This window comes from Podarcis melisellensis (genome assembly GCF_964234715.1).
Source record: "Podarcis melisellensis genome assembly, chromosome: 4".
Classification (NCBI taxonomy): Eukaryota; Metazoa; Chordata; class Lepidosauria; order Squamata; family Lacertidae; genus Podarcis; species Podarcis melisellensis.
In genome coordinates, this window is record NC_138531.1 from 31392901 (window position 1) to 31404039 (window position 11139).

General features: G+C 40.5%; 1 protein-coding gene across 7 annotated transcripts in view; it reads left to right on the forward strand.

Annotated features, from left to right (window-relative positions):
* Positions 1-1646, forward strand: part of AFF3 (ALF transcription elongation factor 3) — a 229923-nt gene extending 228277 nt beyond the window's left edge. For all 7 annotated transcript variants that reach the window (XM_081907762.1, XM_081907761.1, XM_081907760.1 and 4 more), the window contains one exon: positions 68-1646. In XM_081907762.1, coding sequence (XP_081763888.1) covers positions 68-189 — 122 coding nt within the window. In that variant the 3' untranslated portion in view covers positions 190-1646. The remainder of the gene's footprint in view (positions 1-67) is intronic.
* Positions 1647-11139: the final 9493 nt, after the last annotated feature.

Sequence of the window (11139 nt, forward strand, 5' to 3'; positions counted from 1 at the left end):
ATTTTAAAATGCCTATCATGCAACCAGGAGTAATCAGTATTGGTTTTTCTAACGTTTTATTCCCTAGATTTCTTTAATGATTTGGATGTACTGATGGGACCTGTCACCTTGCACAGCAGTATGGAACACCTGGTACAATACACCCAACAAGGACTCCACTGGATAAAGAGCAGTGCTCAGTTGTCATAATAACTGTGGCTTCATCTGGACACTAGACTCTCTCACAGACAATTCAGTTATTCTAGACACTGTGCTACAGAAATACGCAACCACAGCATTGCTTCAAACAAATGTGAACCTTTCTTTAACATGGAACAATTTTTTTTCCAGACTACAGAAATAGGTGTGTATGTATATTATGCAATGTTTGTCTCTTCCGATGCATTATACTTTAATAGTCTCCAAATATCACTTCTTTACAGAAGAAAACTAAACATAGGTGTTTTAGAACAAACCCTCTCACATATATACAAACACACACGTGTACACACACACACACACACACACACTCACACTCCTCCAATAGAAAACTATGGTTTGATTTATCCAGGTATAATAAACATTGCATCTTATTCAGAAAAGTCTTTTCTATGTGATATTAAGTGTGTTCATAAATCTCTGCTTAGCTTTTCTGAAAAGATGTGGTTTCGTAAACTAGGCCAAGTGCAGTTTCATAGGCAGATTTGCTCTATCATAAACTATGTTTATTCTGTGATTTACATTTTAACAGAGATGACCAATTTCTGTTCCTTGGGAGCTCTTCTGTTTGCCAGACAATAGTCTGGATACCAGTTTGCATGGAAACGGACATTCATCCCTCCCCGCCAGGGCCAGCCCCTCATGAGGCAGGGTCCACCTGGCGCAGCAGATCCTGATGTTGATCTTTCTTCTCTTCCCCCACCTTTGTTCCTGGTGTAGATCTACCCTGACCCCCTTCTTCCCTTGTGTGGGGGGCACTGGGGACACCATTTGGGGATCTGCCTCATGTGCCAAAATGTCTTGAACTTGCCCTGCTCCCATGAGCCTTATGAATGGTTAGGCTCCATATACGTTAGCATTTAGCAGTAAGGGTTTCCTAGTTACAGAACATCTGCACTCAGACACAACAGCATATACAATAAACATACACAACCACAATGATGCCGTATTAAAGTGTGAAACATGTTTATTACTTAGCAATCTGAAAATGGCGTCCTTCTTTTTTGAATGAAACTGAGGATAAACTTTTTATCATACCTTGATTTGAATATTGTAGGCTCATTAGTGGCCAGATCAAGTCCACAAGCTTCTAATTGGCTACCCTTGTGATTTACATAGAACAATATTCAATTCATAAGGCCTGCTATGTTTTGTGGCTAAAAAAACAACAAAAAACTAGATTACATGTAGAATGGAATATTTGGTTTTTAAATCATATTTTTTCAGAAATACATATACATATACTATACTAGGGAATAGTCTTTAAAACTGGTTATAGGGAGGTGGAATAATGAAATAGAATGTAAAGGTATTGGGGAAAATATTATCTCTTTACCAACGGTGACATTTCAAAACAAATTGTAGCTGATTCCACCAATAATGCTGCAAAACCAGTGCATAAACGTACACACACATTCTGATAAACATTTTAGCAATGTAGCATATTAGCAATTTTTTTCTAGTTCAAATTTAATTACATTCAATTCTGTTTATGTGCAAAGCTTGGTTTGCTGCCTTCTGTACTAAAAATAATCTGTTGTTTTCTTCTATACCTGTGCTTTTTATTATTCCATATTTATAAATTCTCTTCAGTGCCTGCTGACCAAGAAAACAAATCTAGCAATAATCAGATTCGATTTCAGTCAGAGAAAGCCGCATCAACTGTCTTGTCCTTTTGATAGATTATTCTTTTTTAAAAAATGAAAATAAGAAAGTGTCTTATGGAGCCTTGAAATATTAACAAATGTATTGTGGCACAAACTTTCATGGGCCAGAGTCCATTTTGTCAGATGCATGGAATGCTCACCTGAATACAGTAGACAAATATACACACATACAATATATACACATACACACAATGGGTACAGAAAAAGGAAGAATTCCCTCTCACCCACCCAATGATCAGGAAGTGATACAGTATAAGAATCTCACTGGTTCTGAGGACCAATGAATACAGAATCTTATTTAATAATTTCATTTTTGTTTTTGATCAATCTTAATTGTTCAGCATTTATATCCTGGAATGTTCAATACTTATTTTGCATCCCATTCTGAATCACACAATACGTTTAGTCATTTCATTAACATTAGTTAGATTACTCAGTGCTGACTTCGGAAAAATGAATTTATAATTCAGTTGACACTGAATGTGATACTTGAGCAGGGCCTCAGTTTTTTAAAAAAAAATAACGTACATACAACATACATACAAACGAAGCCAGAGCTTCGTTTACTGATTTTGGCATTGCAGTTTTCAGTACTAAAGATGCAAGACAATTTTCAAACTAAACAACTCATCTCTTCAGAAGTGAACATTGCCAACAAATTAAGGGTGCAATCCTAAACACACTTTCTAGGGAGTAAGCACAATTGAACACTGTGTGGTTTGTTTCCAGGTAAACACGCACATGACTGCTCTGTAAGTTCCAGTAACATTCACGAGTATCACCTGTGTGTACATACCATAGTTTTTCAGACTGATAAAATTACTGTTTTCAGATCCATTTAAGGGAGTGTTGACCCTGAAGATGCCACAAATAAATATTTTGGCATTATACTATGTAAAAAGATAGGAAATGCAACAGAGGTAATGCTAACAGTTGAATACTGGGGCAGGCAGATGGGTGGTGGAAATAAAAGAAATGGAACGAATAGGTTACAAACACAGTTAATGTCCCTATAATCTGTGTGAGGCAGCTATCACAGAATAAGCTCCTGAGTTTCTACCAGTAGCCCCAAAACACTGATAAGAAGGGTTTTAAAACGATGGGTTCTTACTATTACTATGACAGCAAGACAATTATTGTATATTTATTTTTGTTTGCATGTTCTTTGCTTATGAAATCCATGGGAGTGCTATGAACATATACCCGTGCATCAAAAATTCCTACTCAGGATGCCGGCATTTTCCCCACCTCAAGCATCCTAGAGTCCATCTGGATAAGTACAATATGTTCCTAGAAATTCTACAGGATTTTTAGGGGGTTTTGTTTGCTCATTAGCATGCAGCTGTGTGCAACTGCTGTAGGAACTTACCAAGGCACCACATCTGCCTTGCATGGGATCAAAGTAAGAACACAAATAGGTGTAGATAATTTATAAAAGTGATCAGTTTAAAGAAGAAGAATTGCCTTACATACTAAGAGACCAGTACAGTGGTACCTCGGGTTAAGTTCCGGAGGTCCGTTCTTAACCTCAAACTGTTCTTAACCTGAAGCACCACTTTAGCTAATGGGGCCTCCTGCTGCTGCCGCGCCACTGCTGCACGATTTCTGTTCTCATCCTGAAGCAAAATTCTTAACCTGAAGCACTATTTCTGGGTTAGCAGATTCTGTAACCTGAAGCGTATGTAACCCGAGGTACCACTGTATTCTAGGTTCATTTAATTTCTGAGCAGAGTCTTTGATTACTTATACTGGCGCAATCCCAGTAATGCCCATGGACTTCTTCACTATATGGATTTATGAGCAATGAGATGACACCAATTTAAATTAGCAATGAATTTCTGGTGTGTAAAGCTTGAAATAGTTTGCCTTTGGAACTATACATGAGCATTCAGATGTAAATTTCCACCAGTTATACAGGACTTTTATATAGCCAGATTTTTATTTTTTTAATGAGGGCAAATATTCAGCCCTTAAAGGCAAAGGGATCCCTGACCATTAGGTCCAGTTATGGACCACTCTGGGGTTGCAGCACTCATTTTGCTTTACTGGCCGAGGGAGCCGGCATACAGCTTCTGGGTCATGTGACTAGCATGACTAAGCCGCTTCTGGCGAACCAGAGCAGCACATAGAAACGCCGTTTACCTTCCTGCCGGAGCGGTACCTATTTATCTACTTGCACTTCGATGTGCTTTCGAACTGCTAGGTTGGCAGGAGCAGGGACTAAGCAACGGGAGCTCACCCTGTCGCAGGGATTCAAACCGCCGACCTTCTGATCGGCAAGCCCTAGGCTCTGGTTTAACCCACAGCACCACCCGACTTAATGCATCTATCCACAAGACTGCAATTGACCATTTCCCTCCATTTTTTGGCTACAATTTTTAAACAAAACCAGGGTTCACAAACCTACTTGGATTAAACATGTCTCTCTCTGCTAGTGGAAAGGAACTTTGTTTCTGATGGACACTTGTGATCACTAGAACCCCAGTTCAGCCAGGAGAACTGAGCAACACCTTTGCCCAGTCCAACCTGTTCTGTGTGTTTAGGATTGTGGTCTAAATGATCAATAGCAGCAAACAACCACAACTGGATTTCACAAAATCATCATCTTCTCTTCTTTTCGCGCAACCAAAAATCATTTTAACAAAATCTTGTTAAATAATAATTCTATTTCAACCCACAATTTCCTGAGAAGCCATTGCTCTAGTCCATATCATAATCTAAGACAATGTGACATTTTATTTCTGCACATCTTCTTAACATAGAAGATAAAACTGTTGGAAAAAAATTATATTTACAAGTGAAACACCCACAGACTATTTTGTGTGGTGAGGTAACCATTTGTTCTATGGTCAATCTCAGTGTTGCACATCTAGCCATGTGAGATCATGGCCACCTGTTGCATCATGTGATGAGGAAATATTTACTAAGTCCCTGCTACCAGTGGGAAATGAGGGCAAGATAGATGCCTAGCCATTTGGTTTCCCATAAGCCAAATCCTGTGTGGTGATAGGTTTCTATGAACAGTACATCTTGGGCAGCCTGCTAGTAGGTTGTTGTTAATTTTTTAATTGCCTTTTTTATTTCTGCATTCCCATATTTACTTCTTTTGTGCCTTTGCAAATCACTTTTATATTAACTTGAACAAGTAACATTACTACATGCAAGCTTTCCAAGTTGTATTTCAAGTAATCCACCACATGACTAGCAGTTGTATGAAGCAGCCACAAATACAGGTGTATGTCTGATGCAGGTTCACTCAAGATGCTCATGTAGGCCCACCAATCCTTTGGCAAGTGCTTGCCATGGGTAAATATTACCTGAACCTGGTAGTAACAGATATGGCTGGCCAGAATTTTTCCAGAGGCCACAATTGCAGGCATTGTGGCCAACTACGTATTGGACAGCCCACCTGGTAATATGTTAGCATTAGCCATCAGTTGCAAATGTGCCCCAGATTATACTCATTCATTTTTGTGTATGTCAGTAATTCTGCTGTATGTCAGTGTAGAGGGGGCAGTTTCCACTATACAGTATCAGCAACCTTTTGGAAATTCCTGCTAGGACTTAATGTCATGTTATAATGATCTGTTTCCATTCCTCTCACACTCCTTAACATAGAACTCAATTAGTCCATAGTTACAGGGGATTTTTCTATTGGTGCCAGCATTGTTTTGAAAAAAACAGGAAAGGCGATAGAGTGCTATCTATAAGTCTGGCACCTTTCTGCTAGCATTTATATGGTCTCAATACAGTTCTGTGTATGTCATTACAATGGCATGTTTTTATTGTTTACACTCACTGAGCAACTTAAGAAACAGAAGTATTTTGTACAGTAATTTATGCTCTAAAGTGTGTGTGTGTATGTATATATGTATGTATATGTATATGTATATATATTGAAAGGTTTGAAGTTATTAATTTATTGAATCAGTTGGCATTTCCTCCCCAGTCTCCAAGGGTGCTTCAGAAAGGAAGAGCAATATCAAGGAGCCCAGGGAATTGCCTTTTGGTCTGTCTGGCTCACTCTCATTTTCACTGACAGGCCGCAGCTCTCCAAGATTTTAGACAAGGGGGTCTCTCCAGCTCCTACTTGGAAATATCAGGAACTGAAATTTGGACCTACTGCATCCTGAGTTATGACTCTCTCCCCAGCTCTATGTCATGGGCAACTTTCTTCGACCTCACTTTCCAAAACACCCTTGTAGTTGCAGATAACTTTCTTCTTAGACAATACTAATCTGAGGCTATGGCTGCTGCGTTTTGATCACTTTGCGGTGAATTATTTATGCCAAACCTATTATCAATTTAATTAGAAGTAGCAATGTCAGAGTGTCAATCCAAGCAATACATAGCGAATTAGGAGGGGAAGGGAGTCATATTAATTCTTTATAACAGCATAACTACAAAACATACATGATACGTGACAAGAACGAACTGCAAAGTGCTTTTCCATTTTGCCTCTTTGAGACCAAAAGCAGGAAGCCAATCAAAATACTAAGCCGATCTGCAGCAGGTCTGTCTCAATTCCTTCCTCAAGCAAGCTGAAATGATGCATCCATTGGTGTGTCCATTTGTTGATGATAATGAATACAGGTGTGTTCTTAATCTTGAGGGGTTAATTCACATGCTGTTTGTACCAGTGTATATTCACGTCATTAGAACTGCATCAATGTGAGTGGTTTGTCATTTCCTGAGAGTTTCGTCTCAGCCAAGCATGTGACTGATGGAGTGAATAGCGTGCTTATGTACTATTTGAACTTGATGGTCTCCCAAATTTTGTAATAGGAATCGCAGGATGTGCAAGCAACGTCTGTATTATTCTGCCTCCTAGAGTATCAAATTACTTGACATAGCTCAGCAGATAACATTTATTCAATGCCATGTTTGCAAATAAAATATTAAATCCGTTGCCCCCACTTCATGATAAAGAAAATAATGTGAGAGGTTTGTTTATAGCTCTTTTACATAGCTCTTTTACATAGTTAAAGTTCATGTGTATAAAGTGATGAAATATTATTGACAAATTGTTTTGCTGTTTGGAGATTTTGCTGTTTCTACCATTCATACAAAACTCATGTAGCACAGTTCCTGGAATGGTGAAAAACCCTACTGTAATGTTACAGAATGAGCCTTAAGGATTTGTTTTTGTTTTGTTTTTTAAAAAAGCACTTTTATATTAAAAATATTAACTCATCGATAAGATTACTTTTTTAATGTGAAAATAAACCATGAACTCGACACCTTTAACATCTCAATTTTGTCTCATCTGAGTAATTTTGGGAAACTTATAAAGCTGCCATTATTGTAGCAGTGCATGTTTCTAAACCATAGGGCCAATCCTCACTCCAGATGAGGATGAAGGGATCTCAAATTATTTTGCATGAAAGAGAAACTGCCCTGTTCTGGGGGAGCTCAGAGCTCACAGGAGAAGCCCTGCAATGTCTCATCAAGGAAGGAATTCCAGGCAAGAGTGGAGATCAAGGCAAGAGTTTAAGGCAACCAGGATACCTGAAGGACCTTGACCAGCTCTGCAGAGGCAGATATGCAAGCTGTTGCCTCTGCATGCACTTAGATCAAGGAAAAGGAAAAGGAAATTGCATCTCTGTACTACCCAAGGGCTGGTGTAATATGAGAGAATCCAGAGACACGTCCATGTAGCTATACTTCCAAAAACAAAATAAAATTGCTGCACCTGTGTGAAACTGCTCCTAAAAATAAGATTTAAAAACATACAGGGACTGATCTGTTGCTGCCCTTGCGTTTTAATAGCAGATATTTTCCCTTGTTGTCATGATTACATTCTGCCATATGGACAGGAAGTAAATATTTTAACAGGGCAAATAATTCTATTTTAATAGTGTGGAGCCACAATTTTAATCTGACTTCCAGCTGACTGTAGTACAGTTAATGCCACAGCAGAGTTAAATAGTTTTAGAATGCAAGCAGCTGTCTTATATTATTACACTTAAGTTTCATCCTTCTGAAGGGACAATGACAGCTGTAGGCACAGGCCATAATGGGGCAAGGAAGCTGTTTGTTGTAGGGATGTGGTCAAGGGATGATGGCAATGTGGAGCTTTAAAGCTGTGCTCAAGTATAAGGGCCATTGAGAACTGAGCAACGTGTCCTTCAGTGGGACAACTTCTGTGAGTGGACCGTGGCAAGCATCCTGGCTGTAGTGTCAATACTACAAGCTACATTTAAAGAGGTATTTATTCCATAAAGTACATATATCTTGATCGTAGAAAACCTCGAGCTGGTTTTACAAAGAGGATAAAACAATAACATCAGTAAGAACAAATTTAGGGGTGGGAAATCTAAATAACTTTACACTTTCTCTAGTAAATCACTGTACTGCGGCACATGCACGCCTGTTATCATATTACACAATGAAAGAGATTGGGGATAACTTTATTTGATTATTTAATTTCTATAAAGTTTAATATATTTAAAAAATCACTATAAGCCCTCTACAAAAAACTGAAGCAGCAACAGATAAAATACTACAAATATACAAAGTTACATACAAAAATGTTAATTTAATACAAAGTTACATCTCTCTCCCCCCATTCATTTCCCTTCTGACACACCCTTCCTTTCAACCTCTGGGTTTTAATGGTTTTGAAACCATTTCATACTTTAAAAATCAGAGTGCTAGTTTTGTTTTGTTTTTGCTTCCTGGTTTTCTATGTACTTGCTCCCTGCAGCTCCTCTTTTTGCCCACTAGATGTCAGTCAAAGGCAGCTGCATTTCAGAGGAGGCCTCTTCATCCTTTATTTTCCACCCCTGACAGCAACAGCGTGTTAAACATAGATTATCCTTGCACTTTAATCCCCAAATGTATCCCCGTCTCGGCTAAGCCTCTGTAGCAGACAGAAGCTAGGAATGTCCTGTAATGAATGATACTGATAAAAGCAGGTACAGTGCGGCAATGCGGGAGACGTCTGGCGTTGCATGCAAACTCTGCGGGCTGTGCCTGCAATGCAGCACTGTCTTGTATGAGAGATGCGATCAGACTGATTTCAACATTATACACACAGCCAGAGTTAATGTGATCTTGTCTATAACGTTCGGCTGCCTATGCAAAACCTTTTGGTTACAAGGTAATCGATCTTTCACTTACATGCAGAGCAGTCTCCTCGGTGCAAGCTATCTTGAGGCGATTGTTACAAGGTGCGGGGGAGAGGAATCCAGATATTTACATAGACATAGTCGCTAAATGTACGTTAGCTTATTTTACTAAGATTTTGTTGTTCTGTCTCTGTGTGTGCTAGCATTTGTAGAAAGCAGTGTTTTGTGTGTGCTGACACACAAGATCCGGAGCAGATGTCGTTTTCTTTGTACACACACAAATATGTAGAAACAGCTGTTCATTGCTTCACACACGTTTTCACCCATCTGTTGCAATCGCCCTGGAGCAATGAGTTATGTCGTTTTTTTGTGGGCTTTGTGCGGTCCAATAATAAACCAAAGACATTAAAATTAAATTGGCAAAGCTGGAATTTGATTCTATGGAGGCACTCAAATAAAAGCAATTAAGTTACCCATGAGTCAAGGGCAGAAGAAAAACTCTTAAAGGGCTACACTGAATATCAGAAAAATAAATGCACATAGAAAATAAAGTTTTTAAAAGAATATTGTTATACCCCCCCCCCATTTCCACAAGTGGTGCAAGATTTCAGTGGTTGCAGATGCTTTATCCAGAGTGTGAGTTTCCTTCAGGACAATGAGACACAGTGGAGACTGTGGTGTCTTTATGATACATGGTTTATTTACACATATATACAGCCAGAATCCAACAGAGGAATGTCCAGCAATACAGTCCAATAGGTTCTGGCCTCTCCCATAGACACAACATTGGATTCAAAACAAATAAGAGCATCCTGCTTTTCTTGGCTTTCTCTCTCCAACCTACTGCTTAGTAACTGCTCCTTAACTCCGGGAATAGGGGAGTATATAAATGCAATAAACAACAACAACAACTCCACTTTAGGTTCCATGATGGAGGACAGCCAAGGTGGGATCTAAATACAGTACAAATTACTGAACAAACAAAAGAAAACATACTAGTGTGAATGCAGACCAACTACATTTACTTTGCTGGATGAGCAATCAACAAGTTGCATTTATTTATTTCTGCAAGGGGCTTATGGATCGTTTTTCAGGTGGACACCACTAAGTGTTTTTACCACAGATTATGACAAGCTTTGGGTTGTTTTTTTATTTATTAAAAAAAAAGTTAAGATAAAACAAGGGCAACAGTTTGCTTAGAAATAAGAGATCTCCAGAAGTTCCTGTGGTGCAGGTCAGGGGGCGCGGCTGGGGGGCGGCAGGTCTCTTTTATTTTATGATCCTTTCAGGGAAAGGCGGTCCTTCAGAAGCTTAATGTCGGATATATAGCGATACATAAGTTTTTTTAAAAAAAGGAAAATCCAGTGTCTGTGTGCATCTGCATGCACGCTTGGAAAACGCCATGCGTATGAAAGTCAGCCCCGTGCGAGCCTGTCTTTGTGTGCAAAGAGGCTTCGCTGCACTTGCTGCACGTTCTAGGAGCGCTTATAGACGAGTTGCAAGACTTGCCGCCGACTACGTGCTTAAGCACGAAAAAAAACCTGCCGAATTTAAAACACGCCGCGGCAGGCACCTTTGCGCGCGCCTTTAAGAAGTGCCGGCACAACGCCTGGATCGGAGGCGACGCCACACGCCGAGCTTCTGTTCGCAAGCAGCAGCTGCTCCAGGTCTGACTGCGCGCGTGGATCTATATCTATCTTGTCTATATATAGCTTTCCTCCGCGCGGCGTCAGGGCTATCCTGTCAGCTCCCTCCCGCCGCCGCCTCCTTGTTTGTTGTGTATGGACGATGAAGCGCGCTTCTCTCCTCTCGCCGCCTCCCCTGTAGGGGGCGCTAGAGTACCTCGTCTGCTTCCCCTTCCCTCAGAGGACACTCAGGCAGCCCGCAGCGCCAGGCGTCAGGTAAAAAGAGCGAGTCAGAAGCCGAGGAAAAGGGGGGGGGGATGGCGCGCGCGCGCTCTCACTCTCTCTTCCCCAGACGTCACGTGGAAAGCCTTCTCCCTCCCCTCCCCTCCCTTTTATTTATTTCTCTCTCCCCCCGTTGGCCACGCGACTGCTTAAGGCCACCAGGGGGCGCCGCCTCAGGGCAGGACTGCCTGATTGGTTGGCTGCGGCGAACGAGCGCTGTTGATCAAGCGAAAGAGAGAGAGGGAGGGAGGGAAAAGGACCAACGGCTGCTGCGGCGGCGGTTGGCGGCGCGAGACT